This window comes from Macaca fascicularis, chromosome 9 (assembly GCF_037993035.2).
Source record: "Macaca fascicularis isolate 582-1 chromosome 9, T2T-MFA8v1.1".
Lineage (NCBI taxonomy): Eukaryota > Metazoa > Chordata > Mammalia > Primates > Cercopithecidae > Macaca > Macaca fascicularis.
In genome coordinates, this window is record NC_088383.1 from 113,490,849 (window position 1) to 113,512,868 (window position 22,020).

The 22,020-nt window shown below is 39.6% G+C and overlaps 1 protein-coding gene across 3 annotated transcripts in view; it reads left to right on the top strand.

The window, feature by feature from the left end:
* Positions 1–22,020, top strand: part of CFAP58 (cilia and flagella associated protein 58) — a 111,642-nt gene that overhangs the window by 80,644 nt on the left and 8,978 nt on the right. For all 3 annotated transcript variants that reach the window (XR_012418195.1, XM_005566374.5, XM_074002666.1), the window contains one exon: positions 20,509–20,628. Coding sequence is in view for 2 of the 3 variants with exons in the window: in XM_005566374.5 (XP_005566431.1) it covers positions 20,509–20,628 (120 nt within the window). In the remaining variant the exon portion in view is untranslated. The remainder of the gene's footprint in view (positions 1–20,508; positions 20,629–22,020) is intronic.

Below are 22,020 nucleotides of genomic sequence, written 5' to 3' on the forward strand. Positions count from 1 at the left end.
ATCAGTTATTTTAAAAAATTAGTTGGAATAATGAAAATGATGTTGGGTTTTAGAAATCTGAGAGGTTAACAGCAGAGTGAGTGGCCAAGAAGCCACTGCAGAGGAAGCGTGCTGTTACAATGCCCAAGGAGATTGAAATGAAGGAAATTAAAATAGTCGCAAGAGAAAATTGACTGGCTTTGTTATTGTGGACAGGTACAAAAGATGACTTTCAGGCCTTAAGTCCAAAGTCGGTGGTCTAATTGATAGTCATTAGGAACTTGGCTGGGTTATTAATATGATTTGAAGTTTATTTCAATCTATTCATCTGAAAAAAGGTGAGAGGATGGAAATTAATTAAAATTCTCAGTTTATAAAAACAGTTCCAAAAATGTAGATTCAAAATAAATTAGCAGGTATATTAATTTTCTTCAATATTGTCACGGTCTGACTCTTAATCTAGTGAGAGGCAAAAATATCACAGAATAATTACAATTTATAAATGTTTTTTTCTAGTTGACAAAGCAATTTTACATATATTGTCTCATTCGGTCTTCAACAACTCTGTGAGATGGATGTTGATGGAAGGATCTAACATTTTTCTGACAAGTTATATTTTGCAAAGCACTTCTACCCACAGTACCTCATTTAGTGCTCGCGCTGATTAATCTCTAACACGCACTCACAACATTTACCTGACTGTGGTTCTCTAATACAGATTTTCTTTTCTGTCTCTGAAAATGAAATTCCCCACAGAGAATATGCACCCATGCCTTGTCTGTGCTCTAAACTGCCTTTATTTTTCAAAATTCTGTTCAGCTAGGACGTTATCTTTGCCCCTTCCCCAGAAGCACAGAGGTAGAGTAGGGAGAGACTGAGGAGGGAGGACCCAGCCAGGTGGCCCTTGGTTGGTGTATATAGAGGTGGGGTGTGAAGAAGCTCCCTCAGCAACATCGAGGGTTATTGAAACTTTGGTGTGACCTTATCGTCTTTGGCTTTTTCCTAAAGTGGGGATCGTAGAGAAACTGGCTGTTGTGTGAGAGTGGGTAGTATGCTGTTGAGGGGATGATATTTCCTCTGCAAACACATGTAAGCACATGGAGAGGCTCTGTATTCCTTGCTTAGACAAAACTACGTTTCTGGATTTTAGGAGAAGGAAGGGGAAAGCTCATTTGGTTGTTTGCAGGATCTGGCAGTGGACTGTGTCTGATTTTGCAATGGAACTCAAAGGGCGGCATCACAAAGGCCAAGGGAGGAGGGAACTTCCAGGAGGGAGTAGGACATCACTGTCAGCATCCGCCAGGAGAAGCATAACCGAGGGAAGGATGTGCCCACAGGGAAGTCGCTCGCTGGTGTCCTGTGAGAGTCCTGTTCTGGGAAGTTGTTGGGGATGGAAGTCTGGCAGCCAAGGGCCCCAAATGAAAGGGATGTGAAACAATGGGGACAGCAGACTTGGGTCACTTGTAGGAGACATTTGACTATGAAACATTGGAGGGAAAAAATGTAAAAACACACATATAAAACACAAATACATTTTTGTAAAAGATTCAAACAATTTAGAAACACAGAATAAGCCACGCAAGACCTCTGTTCCTTTTCGTCTCAGCCCCACTTCCTGAGTCTAATGGAGGGATGCGTGCTCTTCTGGTCCATGGTAAACATTTTAGAGAGGGATGGGATGACAGGCATGAGTGCAAGGAGCAAGCCCAGGAAAGAGAGACAAGGGTCAAGATAGGAATGCATGTTTGTGAATGTGCCTCGGGATAGTATGTGTAGTTTCATGTGCATGGGTGCGTGTCTGCATATGTTGATTCACATGCACATACTAGGCAAGAGGATGAAGGCTACCAGCTCTTCATGTGAGATGGTGAGGAAGGCGGAGAGAGTTTAGGTAGCACTGATGTCTTACAATGGAGGTTGGGGTCACTTAAGGTATCTTCTGTCTGCTTAGATCAGGCCATCTGCTGAGCAAGTATGTTGGAGGAGAGACTGGGGTCCCAAAGACGGGTCTGAAGAGGCTGCTGGAGCAGACACTGTCCAGGTGTTCTCAAGAGATGGACATGAGAATTGCTGAGCAGAGAAAAGGAATGGATCAAGACACGGATCCACTGATTTTCTTGAATTTGTAGCTGCTCCATTCTGTACAGTTCTGCATTGCCCTCCAGCAGCACTGTGTGGCCAGGGAGCTGAGTGATTGACCCCACAGTAGGAGAGAGGTAGTGCTGGGAGTGTGCATGGCAGTTGTCACAGAGGTTGGGGATGAGGGGGTGGCAGGTGCTGTGGGGGGGCACTCAGAAACATTTGACTCTGCAGTTGAGGAAGAGGAGGGAGAGCAATGAAATCAGGCAGAGGCTAACATGTTGGTGCAGTGGGAGGGTTGAGTGGGGTCCTGGTGGCAAGGGCAGAGAGCAAAGGAGTGAGCCAGCCTGCATTCAGAGAGGGAGACCTTGGAGCTTGAGCATTTCAAAGCCAGCCCTTGAATTAATGACATTCGTATTCAACTAGCTGTGGAATTTCAGGGGTAATATGTCAACCAGATAAAGGCAGAAAAGCATGCCAGTGTCTACTGTGGCATATCAGCTCCTGTCCCCCAAATTTGTTTATCGATATTTCCTTGTTAAGGATCCCTTAGTAAGTGTCACTTCTGAAATTGATGTGTATTTGGAGAAGCCTCAATTCCTCTTTGATATTGAATATTACTGTTGCTCTCTGATTTGTGAATTATTTCATTCTGCTAGGTCTTGCCCAAATTCACTTTCTCCTAAGTAAAAAACAACTCAAGGTACATGTTTATACCATCCCTCACTTTTATTTTTTATAAAAACTGATCTTTTCATCTGTTGAGCTACTACCTGCCTGGGTTGACTCTTGGACCAGGCATAGAATTACTACACTTTTGCATTTGAGGCTCCAGGCCTTGGCTGACTTGGACAGAACACAAATATAAATTCATTTTTTTTTTCCCCGCAGCCTTTCCTCTTCTGCCTGCTCTGAGGGTTCTGGCTCTCTCACTGACAGCCCCTCCTCCCATTCAGGGAGGGGTCTGCCCCTGCAGAGTCGTTCCCTTGGCTTTTCAGGTACATAATCAGGATAGCAGTGAGGGGTGGATAGATGGGCAGCACATGAAAGGAGCTATTCTAGAGCTTTTGAAGTCAAGAATGTGAGGGTGGCTGCACATGGTGAGGGAAGGGGGGTTTTAAGTACTGATGTGGATCATGTGTCCCCTTCACAATAGTCGAAAGACACGAATGATGTACTTAAGTTAGCCTGAAGTTACTTGTTGGTTGCTTTCTTTGCCCATGATAGCTCTCTGTGACTGGACCACATGGGTCTTAGTGTCAATGGGACTGTACTAGAATCATCACTTCCGAGTCAAGAGTAGACAGCATTAAAAAGGGAGCAGCCCTAGGACCACTAAAATCACACAGGCTGATCCAGTGATAGTCCACGGGGCAACAGAAACACCAGGAACCTGAAAACAAAAGGTTGTTTTCTTATGGTTTTGCTTTTTCACGTTACCTTCTTACCTACAGCCTTCTTTTGGAAACGAATCATCTTTCTACTACAGAACTTAATACACAATTTTCCACTTTCCTAAAATTTTATTAAGTGCTTTATGGAACAATTTGCGTGAGGTCTAATTTTCCAAGTTGTTGGCTGTGCAGCGTAATGACCTCATACTTTTTCATCTAGTTTCATGCCATTATTTATATAAAGAGGTGATTGGTTTCCATTCAAATTAGGCATATGTGAGACTGGACACATTTTTGCGTCTAAAAAACACCATTGTTGCTGTATTTCAGTGCTGTCCACTAAAAAATAATGTGAGCCATATGTGTGATTTTAAATTTTCTAGTAGCCACAATAAGAAAATGTAAAAATAATCAGGTAAAATTAATTTTAATAACATTGTTTAACACAGTTCATGCAAAATAATATCACTTCAACATGAAATGAATTTATTAATGTGATATTTTATGGGTTTTTTTTGTACTAAGTTTACACTATCTGCCATGTATTAACACTTAAAGCAAATATCAATTCAGACTACATTTCAAGTGCTTGATAGCCATGGGTGGCTAGTGGCTACCACACTGATGAGCACAGTTCTGTTTTGTGGTCATGATTAGTTGGGTACCAGTTTGGCTACTTGGTTCTTTCTGATTTACTGAGTGTATTTGACGTAATCTGAATGAGGGCACTACTGGAAATGGCAGAGAGTTGTTTAGTGAGTTACATTAATCATTCATTCATTCATTCTTTTCATTCACACACTCATTCAACAAACACTGAGTACCAGGTCTTATGCTTATTCTAGGGATACAAAAAGACACAGGAACGGTTCTTATATGAGACAAAGGCAATGTCTAGTGGAAGAGACAAGCATGTAAACAAGTAACTATAGCTACAGCACAGTATAATAAAGTACATATGAGAAACATAGACAGTGTTATGAGATTTATATTTGGAAAAATTGTAGTTCTACTTCATATCATGCACTAAATTTAAAAAACTTCTTAAAAGTTCCGGAATAAACTATAAATATATTTCTACATATTCTTGAGGGTGGGAAAATCCTCCCTTTTTTTCCCCCAAGTTTTAGATAAAATGTTAATGCAGAAAAGTAGAGTATAATAGAACACAACTGTCTCTATTCACCCAACATAGTAAATATTAATATTTTGTCACATTTGTTTCAGATTTTTTAAAAAATGAAGTGAATAGATTTTCAGATTAGATGAAAACTTTCGTGTCCCTTCAAAGTCCTATTTCTTTTCTGCCTTTTCCAGAGGCAACTACTGTCATTAATTTGATGTATATTCCTTCAGTATATTTTTGTGCTTTTACTGCAAAGAGATGTATTTACAATGTATAAAATTACTTGGTACGTTTTACATTTACACACATGGTATCATACTGAATGCATTATTATTCATTTTCTTCTTTTTTCTACACTCAATGCTGTATTTTTGAGACCCATCCTTGATACACATCAAAGATAAAAATAATTCCATTGTGTATCTATTCTATAGCCATTTTTTAAAAGATGATGAACATTTAGGTTTTTTTCTTTCAAATTTTCACTATTGCAAGAGTATTTCAGGGGCATTCGTGTACAAGTTTCCTATACACATACATGAGCATCTCTCTAGGATATGTATCTAGAAGTAGAGGAAGTGTAATACCAAAGGCAGAAATCATAAAGGAAAAGAGTGATAGCTTTGTCTACATAGAAAGTTTAAAACGTTATGAGGATAGTAAAAAGCATTTCAAAAGTGGAAGGAAAAAACTAGGAAAAACATTTGTAACAAATATGGCAGAGAAAGTTCACTATCCTTAATATATAAAGAGTTTTTACAAATCAATTTGAAAAAGGTAACAGTGAATAAATTGGTAGAGATAATAAGCAAACAGTTCACAAAGGAAGAAATATGAATCAGTAGTGAACATGTGAAAATAAGATAACCTTATTAGTAATCAAAAGAGTGAAAATTAAAAGAATAATTATATTTCCTTTTGGCCTATCAGACCAGCAAAGACAAGAAAAGAATGATGATATTCAGTGTTAAAATGTGGGTGTAATAGGCACTATTTTTTTTTTTTTGAGATGGACTCTCACTCTGTCACACCATGGTGTGATCTTGGCTCACTACAATCTCCACTTCACGGATTCAAACAATTCTCCTGCCTCAGCCTCCTGAGTAGCTAGGACTACAGGCACATGCGACAATGCCCAGCTAATTTTTGTATATTTAGTAGTGACGGGGTTTCACCATGTTGGCCAGGATGGTCTCGATCTCCTGACCTTGTGATCTGTCTGCCTCGGCCTCCAAAACTGTTGGGATTACAGGCGTGAGCCACCATGCCCAGCCAGTAGGCACTTTTATATATTGCAGGTAGAGTTTGAATGGATGTAAACTTTCTAGAAGAGAATATGGTAGTATGTATTAAAGGCTTTATAACATAAAAACTCTGACTCAGAAATTCTACTTTAAGAATTAATCCCGAGAAAATAAATCAGAATTTTATGTCAATATATCTGTGATGAGGATGTTTCTTGTAGTGTTATTTATGCTATAAGGTTGAAGATGGCTTTGCCTAAACCAATGAAGAATATGACTAAATCAACCCAAGGTTAAAAAAACCTAACTTTAACACTAAAGATGCAGTTAATTTTTTTTTTTTTTTTTTTTTTGAGACAGGGTCTCATTCCATCACTTAGGTTAGAGTGCAGTGGTAAAATCATAGCTCACTGCAGCCCCAAACTTCTGGGCTCAAGCCATCCACCTGCCTCAGCCTCCTGAGTAGCTACAATTATAGGCATGTGACACAGCATGTGCCTAATTTTTAAATTTTTTGTAGAATTTTGCTATGTTGTCCAGGCTGGTCTTGAATTCCTGCCCTTAAGAGATCCTCCCACCTTAGCCACCCAGAGCACTAGCATTACAGGCAAGATACAGTTAATTTGAAGAAATTGGAAAGACCTCCCAAGAGAAGTTACTTTGATCATCAGGGTCTTGAAGTATGGGAATGTGTTTGCCAAGGGGTGGAGGTGGAAATAGGGGAAGGGCATTCTGCAAAAATAAGTGGCCAGTACCAAGGCAGGAAGCCTCAGGAGAACCTGTTCGGATCAGGGAGTGACAGTGATTTTGTGTGATGGCATATAGGGAACATGAAGAGGTGCAGAGCCAGGATGGAGCCCTCTCTGCTCTGAGCCCATCCCATGATGTCATGATCCAGCTATTGCTTGGAGGCTTTTTAGGATTTCATCACAAAGTTCAAATTACTTGGGGTTATTTCAACTTGAGTATTTAATTCCATCAGAATATTTCTTGTTTTCAAATTTTAATTTAGCGCACCCTTCCAAAGAATGTTCCAAGTAAGCAAGATTTCGCTGAGTGGCCTTTCATTGCTACATTACATATTTTAACAAGTTGCTTGCTTAAGATCCTTTCCTTATGCAGCTGTCATTGTCAATGTACAGTTACACTGCTGCTCTGTTCTCTCCGGAACCCTCACTTCGTTGGCTGTCCCTCTGGTTTGGCAGGTGACTTCAAATACTTTGCTTTGCAAATTATTTGAAGAAGCCAAGAGTGTATGGGTCTAGGCTTGGAGTCACACTGGCCTGGGTAGGAATCCTAACTCTGCAATTTTAAGTGTGTGATCCTGGGCAAATTACTTAGCCTCACTCAGCCTCTGTTTCCTTATCTGTGAAATGGAATTGATGTATGAGGAACACATGGATAACGTCTATAAAATGGTGTTCAGAGCTTGTCGTATGTGCTAAATAAAATGTTAGCTATTATTATAATTTCTATTTTATGAATAACTGGATTCCTTCTGCCTTCTCTTATTAATCCCCAGGGGATTATTTATAGTATAGGCGTAATTATTTACGATTCTAGAACTTCTCTTGTGTTTCCTACCTCAGTGGCATGTTGTTGAGAGGAAGCTGAGAATTCATTGTCTAGGCTGACTCTTGATCCCAGGCTTCAGTGAGCAAAGTGTAGGAGGCCTCAGGTCTCCTTCTAAGCTAGCCAGTTTATACAAGGTCTGAGGAATGAGCCCTTTTAGGACCACAGACCGTGGGTTCGAATGGCACATGCCATTAGGTTATCTATCTGTGGAATCCCAACATTCTTGCAGCCTGGTTCATCTCACCCTTGAGCAAATCACCAAGAAGCAGGGATGAGAGAGAGAGAGAGAGAGAGAGAGAGAGAGAGAGAGAGAGAGAGAGAGAGGGAGTCAGGGAGAGAAACTCATGGATTCAGCCAGGCGACCTTTGGAGATGAAGCCTCCAAGCATTTGGGAAGTGATAGACCTTTATTGGTGATGAAATCCCAGGTGACCTTTCTTTTCAGAAGTCTCTTCTCTGATTTTTGTGATGTCACCTGTAACTGTCAAGAATTGCTCTTATCACAACATCCTGTTGAGTCACTTCTCTGCCTCTCCCATTAGACTCTAAATTCCTTGAGAACCACACTGTCTCTAGGAAGGAGCATGGTCTTTTGGAATTGAGTCTTCTATACAGCTCTAGGACTTGTGACTTTGGTCAAGTTACTTGTTTCCTCGTCTGTAAAATGAAGATACTTACTGATTTATAGACTTATTATAAGGATCAGATATAATTTATTAAAAGTGACTGGCATATAATAGTTGGTTAATAAATGGTAACTGGTGACTATGAGAACAGCCATGATACCAGCGATGATAATGCCAGAGTAACATTGTGTCTGATGTGTCTGTCCATCAGCACATGTTTTGTGGATAGATAATTGGATGAATAAATGGTCAAAGAAATTCATGTTTAAGTAGATGAGTAAACTGGCCAGACGTGGTGGCTCATGCCTGTAATCCCAGCACTTTGGGAGGCTGAGGTGGGCAGATCATTTGAGGTCAGGAGTTCAAGATCAGCCTGGCCAGCATGGCAAAACCCCATCTCTACCAAAAATACAGAAATATTAGCCGGGCATAGTGGTGTGCGCCTGTAGTTCCAGCTACTTGGGAGGCTGAGGCAGGAACATCTTTTGAAGCTGGGAGGTGGAGGTTATAGTGAGCCGAGATTGTGCCACAGCACTCCAGCCTGGGCAACAGAGTGAGACCCTGTCTCTGAAATAAATAAATAGATGAGTTAACAATTCCAACAGACTGACTTCAACCCTTGTCCTTTTTAGCCTCAACCACATCTGATGGCATCAAACACACTCACACTTGCCTCCTCTCTCATCTCTTAGGGCTCAGAAGTTTGCTAATTCTCCTCCCTCGTTGACTCTTCTTTCTCTCTTCTTTTTTGGCCTTTTTTCATTTCTCCTATTCCCTAGATGTTAACCATTCTCCAGAGCATATTCTTGAACATTGCTTTTACTGCTTTCACCCGCAAGGATTTCATTCTTTATTAAGGCTTCAATTATCACTGTTATGTAGATAAAGTCAAGATGTCTTATATAGACTCTTCTGCATTCTGGGCTTGTATTCCTTAAAACCTATTTGTCAAAAGGATGCCCTGTTGACTCTTTAAAATTGAACTTACCATCTTCTGCCTGAAGCCGGCTCCTTCCCTGGCATGAGTATGCACATTCATGGTGTGGCAGCTTTTCCAGGCTCCCAGAGGCTTGACATGCCAGAGTCATTTCTGACTCCTCCCACCCATGTTCCATTCCGTGCTAATCATGTAATTCCATCTCCATATGCTCTTGCATCTGCTTCCAACCTCTTTTTTCCCCCCAGGCACTATCCTGATTCAGGTCTTCTCTATGATCTTAAGCCAGTTCTCTGAAGTGGAACGCTTAAACACTGAGTGCTCTAAGAAATATGAGAATTTCCACACATATGTGCATTTTAATCTCAATCTTTGAAATGTTCTGTTTTATATATGTTTTATAACAGAAATAATTTATTAGAGTAGTGTATGTATATACGATACAATAGAATAACATTTTTATTACTAGAATAATAATCTATTATACACCAAGAAGCCCTCAGTAGCTTTTGTGTTAGGCTGTTCTTGCATTGCTATGAAGAAATACCCGAGACTGGGTAATTTATAAACAAGGATTTTAAGTGGCTCACGGTTCTGCAGACTGTCCGGGAAGCATGGCGCTGGCATCTGCTCAGCTTCTGGGGAGGCCTCGGCGAGCTTTTTCTCATGGTGGAAGGTGAAGCGGGGGTAGGCACTGCACATAGTGAAAGCAGGAACAAGAGAGAGTGGGAGGGAAGGTGCCACACACCTAAGCAACCAGATCTCACTAGTACTCACTCTTGCAAGGACAACACCAAGCCATGAGGGATCCACCACCAGGACCCAAGAACCTCCCACCAGGACCCACCTCCAGTATTGGGGATTACATTTCAGTGTGAGATTGGGTCAGGGACAAATATCTAAACTATATCAGCTTCCAACTGCCTATCATATTAAAAACAAACTCATATGCCTGTCAATCAAGGCATATGTAGTACCTCCTTTCTAGGCTGGTAAGGCAGTCCCTGGTGTAGAGTCCCTTGCACACGCTTCAGGCTGTAGCCAAATCGAACTACTTACTGGATGCTTTTAAGCTCTCACTTCTTCACCTTTATGACTTTGATTGTATTGTTCTCTTCTCTTACTCTCCATCTGTTATAAGTAGTATGCATAGTGGTTAAGAGCAAAGAGATTATATATATCCATTTCTCTCTCAGTCATTGAAATGTTCTATTTCATATAAGTTCAAATCTTGGCTCTGACACCTTCTAGTTGTTTTATTTGGGCAAGTCACACTTCTGAGCCTCAACTTCCTCATCTGGAAAATAGGGATAACAACAATCAGCTCACAGGTTTGTTGTGTGGAGTTATTAAGTAACACATGTGTTGAGCTTAGCACCATGTCTGGCATATTCATAATACCTGATCTAAAAGTGAGAGCTGCTGCTACTGCTTCTATTACTTCTTTCCAGTATTTTTAGTCCAATTCTCCCAAATGTGAGATTGTGCAGGAAAGTAAAGGTTGTTGTAACATAAAAATATTAACAGACAAGCTTGCCATTTATGTGACTATTTCCTACTCATACATTCCTCCCAGCATCATAACCCTTGCCCATCCTGACAACATTGGTCTGTTTCAGTAGAATTGTTTAACATTATTAATACCCAACAGTACAATGCAAATACGATGCAAGGCAACTGTAAAATTAAACTTTGCAAAAGATGTTAGATACCATGAAGTCAATGCAACTTCGTGATGTTAGAAAAATGATATTAGAAAAATGCTGGAATCATGTACAAAGGGCAATGATCTAAATTAGGATCTAGTGGAAAAAGAGAAAATTGAACAAGTATAAGTATAGGCACTTCAGAAAAGAATGTTTTAAATATCAAAGGATTAAGAGGGAATTTGGAAGAAATTAATGAAGTTTTTAAATATTACTGCTAACAGAAATATTTTAAAAATACTTGTTCAGAGTATTTAAATAAAATACAAACATTAACCATAAAAGAAATATGTATAAATCTTGCTACATTAAAATTAAGAATGTCTGCTCCCTAAGAGAAATTATAAAGAAAAGCACAAACTTTATATATCTTTCCATATCCAGAATATATAAATAATTACAAATCAGTTAAAAAAAAAACTGTATGTGAACAGGCATTTTTCAGAGGAGGAAACACAAATGAATAAACTTGAGAAGAAAATAATCTTATTTTATAAGGAGGGAAATGGAACATTTGATGGGACATATGATAACATTGAGATGCCATTTTACTGTTTCTAGAAGGACAAAAGTTAACATGTCTGTATTAGTTATCTGTTGCTCCACTACAAATGACCATGAATTTCACAGCTTAAAACAACACACGTTATCTCGTAACTTCAGTAGGTCGGGAGTCTGGGTATGGCTTAACTGGGTCCTTTGCTTAGGAATGCCTGACAGGCCGGGGGAGGTGGCTCAAGCCTGTAATCCCAGCACTTTGGGAGGCCGAGACGGGCGGATCACGAGGTCAGGAGATCGAGATCATCCTGGCTAACACAGTGAAACCCCGTCTCTACTAAAAATACAAAAAAAACTTAGCCGGGCGAGGTGGCAGGCGCCTGTAGTCCCAGCTACTCGGGAGGCTGAGGCAGGAGAATGGCGTGAACCTGGGAGGCGGAGCTTGCAGTGAGCTGAGATCCGGCCACTGCACTCCAGCCTGGGTGACAGAGCGAGACTCCGTCTCAAAAAAAAAAAAAAAAAAAAAAAAAGGAATGCCTGACAACACTCAGCAATGGCAAGTATACAAATCAATGGGAATTTTTATAAAGCACTTTGGAAAATAATTTTCTATTACCTTATAGAGTTGAATGTTCATATAGCTTTAAGATACAGCACTTCCACTCATAGGTCTACATCCTAGAAAGACTTGGACTTGTGAACTTGGGAACATGCAGAAGAATGTTTATAAAAACAAAACCCTGGAAACAACCCAAATACCAACTGACAGGTGAATGCAGAGATTGTGGGATTCTTACCCAGTGGAATATCAAACCAACTACATGAACAGAAACACACAATAACCATAAGATTTATGGTTCAATAAATCTTAGAACCATATTATTGGGGAAAACAAGCAAGCCAAAGAAAACTAGATACACTCAGATATATTTTTATAAAGCTCAAAGCAAAACTAAGTAACAGATATGTGATAAAACTATATGGAAAAATCAAGGCAATTATGATAATGGGTTTCAGAACAGTGCTTACCTTGGATGATGGTTGTAAGCACAGGGGTGGGTTGGAGAAGGGAGTACTCAGTAGCTTCCTGGTAATGAGAATATTCTATTTCATAAGTTCGGTGATGGGTTTACCCTGAGCATTTATTATCATGCTTTATAGCTGTATATGCTATGTATATTCTTTAGTATGATTGTTACGTAATAAAAATTTAAGAAAATGTGCACTATAGTAGTCAGATATATGAAGTCAAACTATACTGTAACATAATGTTGTCAGTTATGTCAAAAAACACCAGTCATTTTAATTGGGGTTTACTGGTTATTTGTTTGTTCTAATAGTAGCACATTATTACAATTAAAATGTAAATTTTGTTAACTATAAGACAAAAAAACCTATGAGTATTAGATCAGTGTTTCAAGGAAAAAAATCTCACTGAAACTTTTATCGTTTGTTTTGAAAATTGGACACCATTTTATTTCATTTCATTTTGGGAGGCTGAGGTAGGAGGACTGCTTGAGCCCAGGAGGTCAGGGCTACAATGAGTTGTGATTGTGCCACTGCAGTCCAGCCTGGATAGCAGAATGAGACTCTGTCTCAACAACAACAACAACAACAACAACAACATATTTTCAAAGAAAAATGGCAAAAGCCAATTGGAAACCTACTTACTCTTCAACTCCAATTTTCTTTAAATTTGGAAGTGACTTACTGATTTACTATTTCAAACAACTCCTCTTCTTCCCCTTTAGACATTTACCATCTACTCACGCTAACTTCTCCAGAGGAGACCGCTCTAGCATGTATCTATAGGTCCTTGTTTAGCTCCTTTTACCAAAACATAGAAAACACAATTCTGTTTTGCATCTGAAGGGCTCTATTCACTAAGAATAGGAAAAAAAATCCTTTGGAATAGCCAGTTAAGTTGAATTTTTAAAAATATCCACATGAATGTGATTTGGTTGGGACAGGAATCCTTTCCATTGTTCCCGGTAATCTGATACCCATCCTTGAATCCTTGTAATTCATACTCCCTATTCTAGCCAGGTAATGATTTGAATCCAATGATCCAGCTTCAAGGATTGAGCCCTCTCCAGTCCAAACATTTACAACCAGCAAAACCAAAGGAGAGGAGGCAAAATGTAATCAGAAAAGGTTTCTAGGGAATGAGGACTTATGTCTGTCATCTGTTTAACAGATGTACATCAATAACTATCAAATTCCCCCAAACAAATTTCTCCGTGGTATTCAGATAAGTTTTAGAAATTTAATCATCATGGAGACAATGAATACTATTTAAAATGGATTAACTTCAAGTGGCTTTATCTATTAAATTTGTCCTCTGATAGTGAAGACCTTTTCAGATCCACAAATACAAATATTACTGCTACTTCTTCTCCCACCAAGATGCATCTGAAATATTTCCCTTTCTGTGGCCCACCAAACTGATATCATCTCCACTTTTGAACTTACCTACACATGCATAGTACTCCTAGCACCTCTTTGGGAACATGGCATGACTCTAATTTGTTTTATAATGACTTAGTTATTTGTTTTTCCATAACTGGATACTAAACTCTAGACCTTACTGATTATTTTTTGGTGGGGAGTGGACAGAGTCTCATTCTGTCACTCAGGCTGGAGTGCAGTGGAGCAATCTTGGCTCACTGTAACCTCCACCTCCCGGGTTCAAGTGATTCTCCTGCCTCAGCCTCCCAAGTAGCTGGGATTACAGGTGCCTGCCACCATGCCCAGCTAATTTTTGTATTTTTTGCAGAGATGAGATTTTGCCATGTTGGCCAGGCTGGTCACAAACTCCTGATCTCAAGTGATCTGCCTGCCTCAGCCTTCCAAAGTGCTGGGATTACAGGCATGAGCCACCGCACCCGGCCAACCTTACTGATCTCTGTGTGAACCTAGGACAGTCATGCACATAGAGTTGTCGCTAAACAAATACTTAGTTGACTTGAATTTCTCTGGACGTGTTTGATTACTGGCTTTAAGAAAAGTCAACACTGTCATGATTTTTAATACGTGCAAATTCTTTGCATGCATTAAATTGCTCAGTAAGGTGCAAAGTTAAAGCAAGCAAACAGCCTTGGTAACAATGTTCAGGCTAGCCTAGAGCATTACATATTTTGTACTGGATTTTACGTACATATATTTACATTTTGGAAATAAAGTCCCTTGCAAAAAGAGCTCTCAAGAAAGCTTGTGTTGCTTACATCAGAAAGCACCAGAAGCATTTTTCCTATTGTTACAAAAATGGTGAAGGTTAGCGCATGCAAATTTCTCATATGCCTCATAAAACACTTACTCATCTACAGCTAAAGCCAAGAACCACTGTGTAACCAACTAGTTCCCTGCTCATAAGGAACTCGGCTATGTAATTCTGTTTCATCACCAAATGCCAGCATTTCCTATCCTCTCCAGGGGGCTTTACTACTTCATGACATCATAAACAAGATGAGCCCAGAGTTCAGTTTAGCTGACATCTTCGTTATAAAGCCAATAAACAAGAAAGCCCCAAGGTATTAGGCATTATTTTTTCTTTTCTAAAGCTAGATAGAAATGTAATATGTTTACAGAGTTTCTAATTTATTTTTCTGCTAATGAAAACAGGCATTTCCAGATAAATTAGGCAGTGTTCTAGAGTTGCTTTTATATACAGAAGGAAGTAATTTTGCTTAGAATTTTAAATGTTGCTTTTGTCTTCTGTTAAGAATTATGGATGGTAGTCGGGGGATGGAAAAAGGACTGAAACCAAGCAAAGAGGCAAAAAAGTATTGCATTTTTTTTTCAATTCTGGAAAAGAGTTATGTGTGCAATTAGGATTTCTGTGTTTAAGGAGGCTGTTTAAAAAGTCAACACATTATTTAGTTCAGGAATGTAGTTTAAGAGTTTTGCTTACGGCTGAATGTAGTAGCTCATGCCTGTAATCCCAGCACTTTAGGAGGCTGAGGAGGGCAGATCACAAGGTCAGGAGTTCAAAACCAGCCTGACCAACGTGGTGAAACCCCATCTCTACTGAAAATACAAAAATTAGCCGGGCATGGTGGCGTGCACCTGTAATCCCAGCTACTCAGGAGGCTGAGGCAGCATAATCTCTTGAACCCGCGAGGCGGAGGTTGCAGTGAGCCAAGATCGTGCCATTGTACTCCAGGCTAGGCGACAGAGTGAGACTCCATTTCAAAAAAAAAAGTTATGCTTACATTTTTATATTTATGTGTATCACTATGTACATGCACATACAAGTAGTCTTTTCAGAGCCAATTAATTTGAATACATTTGCAAGTCTTATGAATTTAAGAAAATGTTTGAAACTACTTGAACTATCAGAAAACCTCTATAAACATTTAAGAGATCAAGGCAAGGTTGTATCTCAAGGTGATTTTCTGAGTTATACACAACATACATAATAAATAAATATTGCTCAATGTGATGGAACTCATAGCACCAGCTCAGTAAAGTGAATTATGCAAGCTCTGCTAACTAGAAGATGTTATCAAATGGTTTAATTCAAGTAAAAATTCTCAACACAAATATATCTGTACCTGTATTGATGTATATTGGTAAAATACTGTGGGCATAGTTTGCTGACCGTGTAATTGCAATCAGTGAAATTACTGAGCTTCCTCAATAGAACGAGGAGAGCACAACAGTAGGTGCGAGTTATATAGAGAGAGATCCACCATGGTTCTGGCCTTAAAGGCTCAAAATTCAGTTGGAGAGAGATAATGGGTTTATAAAGATAAAATACTGTTGGTAGTAACATGATGTCTGTTGACATTTTGAAAAAGAGGTTTTCTGTATATTCTGCGAAGTAGCTTCTCTCAGAAGTAGTGGTTATTGAATAATAAAAAAAAATCAACATTATCTTGAACCCACTGGGTAAGGCTGGAGTGAAGGCAAGATGGTATTTCTTTCCTTGGAGTTCTTGGCACTCAAGCATCTGAGTGGGTAGCTTTTGCCCTGGTAGGTGTAGATAAGCATATGTCTTTGGTCTGGAGGAAAGTGGCCTGTTTCGCTTGAGTCAGCTTGTTCACAGACTGAGGTGATTATTCCCAAGTCTCACCCAAGCAAATTGATGACTCCAGGGTGAGCAGAATCAATGCACTGGCATTTGCCAAATACAGATTCAGGTGAAAATGGAATAAATTAGTTCCTCTCAGTCAATTATTGCTTCAAGTAGGCAAGCTGAGGAAGAAGGGGTGCTGAGGTACACACTGAATTTGAACTACGTTCTGTTTTCAGCTGAAGATATAAACAGACAGTGACTATAAAACCTTAGCTTGGTGGGAAAAGGAGTTCTGTGAGCAACTCAATTTCTCCTTCTGAATTGTACCTCGAAGAGCACTGACTCTTATTTGCATAGGCTGTTCAGAATATGTCTGGAATTTCCGTTGTGAGGTTACAGACTGCCACCATGTAATAACAACATTATTGGAAGCTAATACCATAATTAATTTCTTACTACTATACTCAGCTGATATTGACAATGAGATGTACAGTTACACAGCATAACTTGGCAGATTCTTCACAGCAAAAGAATTCATAATCAGATCTGATGGCCTGTCCAATGGAGAGAACAGGTTATCTAGGAAGAGACTATCATTTCAAGGATAGACATAGTATGGTTAGTGCTCTCAAGACATGCTTAGCCAAAGAGAGAGCTACTCTTTTGGTATTAGTAGTTGAACTTGATTCCAGTATAGTTGTTTATAAAATAAATAGTGAGGCATGCTACAAAGTACTATTGCTGTGCATCACCAGCAAACTCTGAATAAAAGAAATGCCAACCTGAAGATGCAATCTCTTATTGGTGGGGAAATAATATACTCTTTATGATTTTCTTATGATGTTTCATTGACATACGGTGCTTCTAACCAAGTGACAAATTAATCTACTAGATTTAAGGAGAAATGGATGTGGCTTAATGAAGAAGGACAGGATATGTATTATAAGGCAGCTGGTTCTGCCACTGCTGGCTTATGGAGAAAATATACATTGGACAGCTAATGAGTCTCTGTTGCATAAGATAGATTCTCTTTATAATAGAATTGCACGCTTTGTCTCTAAATGGGGTTATTATACACACCATTGCACAATGTTTGAAGAGCTTGGTTGGCCCTTGTAGAGGGTTACGAGAGAAATAAATTGGAAGACAATTGTTCTTAAGACCTTCAATCCATCAAGCATTTCATATTTATCCAAATTACTAGCATGTTCTCCCAAAATATGAATCTGTATGATACACAAGGCTAGAATGTTAATGCTGACCAGACTTTGCTTTATCAGACAGGTTTTCCACTGTAAGCATTGACCAAAATTCACACGTGGTGAAGCTGGGCAATACGCATTCCAACCACTGCCCCCATTCCCTTTGCCTCTGCTCTTCATGTATTCCACTGTCTTAGTCTCTGAAGTTTCATTTGTTTTTTCTTCTATCCACCATGAACACAAAGGGCTCACTTGCCCTGAGTTATTTAATTCTCAGAACTTTTTGACTTGACTACCCAGACAGTTTTAGTGGTAATTCAGTTTCTTCACTTTTCTCCATACTTGTGGGCCCTCACTGTTCAGTTGCTCAACTATTCTTTAGAATAAATCCATTTCAATTAAGGTTACAGCCTAGAAAGAAATACTAGGCTGGGTGTGGTGGCTCATACCTGTAATCACAGCACTTTGGGAGGCTGAGGTGAGTGGATAAAATGAGCCCAGGAGTTGGAGATAAGCCTGGGCAACATAACAAGACCCCGCCTCTACATGAAGTACAAAAGTTAGCCAAGCATGGTGGTGCATGCCTGTAGTCCCAGTTACTAGGGAGGCTGAGGTGAGAGGATTGCTTGAGTTCAGGAGGTCGAGGCTGCAGTGAGCTATGATTGCACCACTGTACTCCAGCCTGGGTGACAGAGTGAGACCCTGTCTCAAAAAAAAGAACAAAAAGTAAAGAAAAAAAATATTGGAAGTGATGAAGAAGACCGGATAAATGACAATATCATTCACTCTGTCAGAAGACTGTGCTTTCTATTAGAGGACATGGCAGGGCTTATTTAGATGTTGTAGACAGGGAGATGGAGGAGGTGAGTCATGCTCTTACCATCATTACTTTCTAATGTGGCTTTGAACCTGATTCTACCTTCTGGCTTGATTCTTCTATCCATGATATCATGTAGTTGGAATTTTGTAGCTCAATTTTGCCCAAATATTTTCAGGGTGATACCATGTCCTTGAGCCCCAGGGGAAGTTTTGCACAGGAAAAGTGATTCTTGGGGTGTACCATCACTAGCTTTTTGACTTGCCAATGGACTTTGGAGGCACCATTAATTCCTGCTGATGCTGAGGTCCTCACCTATGTGGTGAGGTGACAATATTTTGTTTCTTTCAAACTTTCTTTTCTGTGTTTCTCTCCTCTCAACCTACCAAGAGTAATTGAAGAGAATTACACATGTGAAACATTTCAAGATGCTTGGAGTAAGATGATCTTTTCAGTTTAAGACGTTATTATATCCCAAACCAGACTGCTTTCTCTCTGTCATTGTGAGGTTCTTTCCTTTGCAAGTTTATCCGTACTCTGGTATAGAGAAAGGTAAGCTGAAAGAAATGGACAAAACTGTTTCATGGGCTTCTCCATGTATTTATTACCCTCTCCAAATTGAATCTTGAAGCCTTGTCAGAAGTGTTATTTTCCCAACAGAGCAGGTGTTAAGTGTCTATAGAAAATAAACTCACCTCCTGATATCTTTCTCATTGCCTGCTACATCCATTTACTGTGAAGATTATATTGTAAGGTGTGACGAGAGGTGTTGTACAGCAAGGGAAAAATAATCACTTTGTAATTCGATTTGTTCAAGTTCTCTTCTTTTGCACGGGCTTTTGGATTTCCTTGTCATTTGTGGAATTATTTCTTAAATGGTGAGTATCGTTTTCATATGTGTTTTTCCCAAAGCTTACTCCATCCAAATACTTTTTAAGTTGCATACACTCTTCTATAAGTAGAGCTATGTTTTTGTAATGAAGTTTCAATAATTTGGCCAGGGAAAAGGAAAAACCAAAACAAATGCTAAAAATGACTAGTTGATTTTTCTTTCACCTAATTTTTTATGACTTTTATATTCTCTGCTAAAAACAGATTATTTGATAACAATACTAAGAATACTTAGCTGTAGGTAAAAATTAATATCCATTTGACTGAATGTTTCATTTAATGAGAGGGCTTGTGCTTACCACGATTATCTTAAGGAAATAAATGTGTACAGAGACTAATGAGTAGACACACTAGACTTTATCAATGTTTATTGAAATTATTGCAGTTTAGTGATATGGAAATCTAGAATTGAGATGCTTTAGAAATAAATCTTTGCTTGTATGTAATTTCTTTAGTTCAAGGATCTGAAAACACTTTACAAGCAATTAAACTCTAGGATTCAAATGGGGATTTCACATTGTTTATTGTTTAAATAAAGTTACAGAATTATCATTTGCTTAGGGTTTCTAGTAAATCCTTTCTTTTAGGTCTACCAGTATGCATACCCGAGTTTCCCTGGATATTTACCTCTTCGCTCAAACCACTTTCAGATTTCTTTTCTTCTCATGCCATCATATTTCTTTTCTTTTTTTTTATAGATGGGGCCTGGAGTGCAGTGGTGCATAGCTCATTGCTCCCTCGATCTCCTGGGCTCAAATGATCTTCTCCCCTCAGCCTCCTAAGTAGCTGGGACTATAGGCATGCACCAAAATGTCCGGCTAATTTTTGTATTTTTCTTTTCTTTCTTTCTTTCTTTCTTTCTTTCTTTCTTTCTTTCTTTCTTTCTTTCTTTCTTTCTTTTTTTTTTTTTTTTATTAAATAGAGCCGTGGTCTCACTATGTTGCCCATGTTGGTCTTGAACTCCTGGCCTCAAGCGACCCTGCTGCCTCGGCCTCCCAAAGTGCTGGAATCACAGGCATGAGTCACTGCACCAGGCTATTATATTTCTTGAAAAATTCTCTTTTTTACTTCCTTCCTCCAACTAACTCCTCCAACCAGAGTCAGTCACTCCCTCCTTTTCCTGGCAAGATCTTCTATCCTTGCCCTTGTCTCCCAGTCCTTGTGATCTTATGTTCAGGTAGAGAGGAACTTTCTCTTACTCATTGTCTTATTACTTGTATCCAAAGGTTGGGCACATTCCCGGCCCTTCATAAGGATTTTTCAATGCATGACTGAATGAATCTGTGAGTGAATGTGATCACTGTGGAGCTGTGAAGTAGCTCGGGCCACTCCCACATTGTGCTGGCCGTGCAGCGAAAGGCATTTTCCCTGTTTTGACGGGGCCGTTTATCTCTGCTCCTGGTTCTGCTCTCTACTAGGAAAAGGAGAAACTCTACATGGAACTAAAGCACGTCTTGGCCCGCCAGCCTGGACCTGAGGCTGCAGAACAGCTGAAGCTCTACCGACGCACACTGCATGACAAGAAGCAGCAGCTCAAAGTAAGTGGTAGCCCCTGTTCCTTCCTGGCCCCAGGGCAGCCACACTGGGAAGCACACCTGGACAAGTCCACTGCCTCCACACGATGAGCCAGTCTCTCAATGCCACGATCCTCTGAGGTTGGCTTTCTTAGAGCTCTAGTCTAGGACGAGCCCAGCCGACCTCAGAGCTACCCCTCTCTTCCTGGACTATGAGCACCATTTTCCATTTCCAGAAAGAGGCAGGTGAGCAAGAGACGAAAAGATGATGACCACGAAATGGAAATGTGGGGGACAGGGTTTGTATGGATGATCTCAAGATGACTTGTTAGAGTACTTGAAGGGCAGGGATGAGCAAAGGAAATATTTTAACACTATTGCCCAACTGAAGCAGACTGCCGTGCCACGGTGGGTCTCTGGTATTCCATCCCATCTGAAATAAACATACACAGAAGAAGTCCAGCTACTGCCCAGCCCTGAGGGCCTTGCTTCCTGACCAGCTCTCAAATATGTAACCATGAAAGAGAAATAAAATCAGGCAAGATTTTTTGATAGTGTGATTCCCTTCTAAGTCACGTAAGACCCTCAGTTGCAGAGATATGGAGTGTTTTACTTTTATATGTGCCTTTGTAAAGTTTTTCTCAAAAATTGTGCATGTTCACACTATATTTTGAGCTTCACCTCCTAAGCGAGTACTTAGATATTCTTGGCGTGTCGGGGAAGTTTTACACACAGCCACAGGATGAAGCATGTGCCAGTTGAATTCTGGCACTTCCTGTCCAATGAGGGTAATAATCGTTGACTTTCTGTCTGGGGTAAAATATATGCCACCCTACTAGTATAGCCCTAACCCCTTCAAAAACAGGACATTGTAAAACTGCATCCTTTTATTTTAAAAGGGCAAATGAAACAAGTCTAATTAGAGCATTAATTTTCAATTTGTCACTCTGAATGTTCATTTCACATGAATATCCTGAGACATAATCTGAGTTTTGCATAAGACATAATCTTTTGATTATTTTGTTCCTTTAAAAAATTGAATATTTTAAAGAAAACAAATTATTTTCCGGTTTTCTCAGAGGTAGATATAGATTAGAAAAGCACAGAGCTATCTTATTCACTCAGAGCTCCGGGTTGCCTTCAAAAGCTCACAGGAGCCTTTTGTGAATTTAACCCTTTATCTCAGGAAATCCAGATTTTTCGCTCAAATGAAATGTGACCCTTCGTGAAGAGGTTTAGAGGTGGGTGGTACTGAGCATGTCTGCCAGTTTGTCCTTGATACTTACCTACTCTTTTAGGAAACTCCACATTCATTGTTTAGAAGCAGGGTTTTTGTTTGTAAGAGTTTAACTATTGAGACAGGCTTTTTTTTTTTTTTTTTTTTTCCCAGCATGAAAATTACATTCTTTAGCCCAT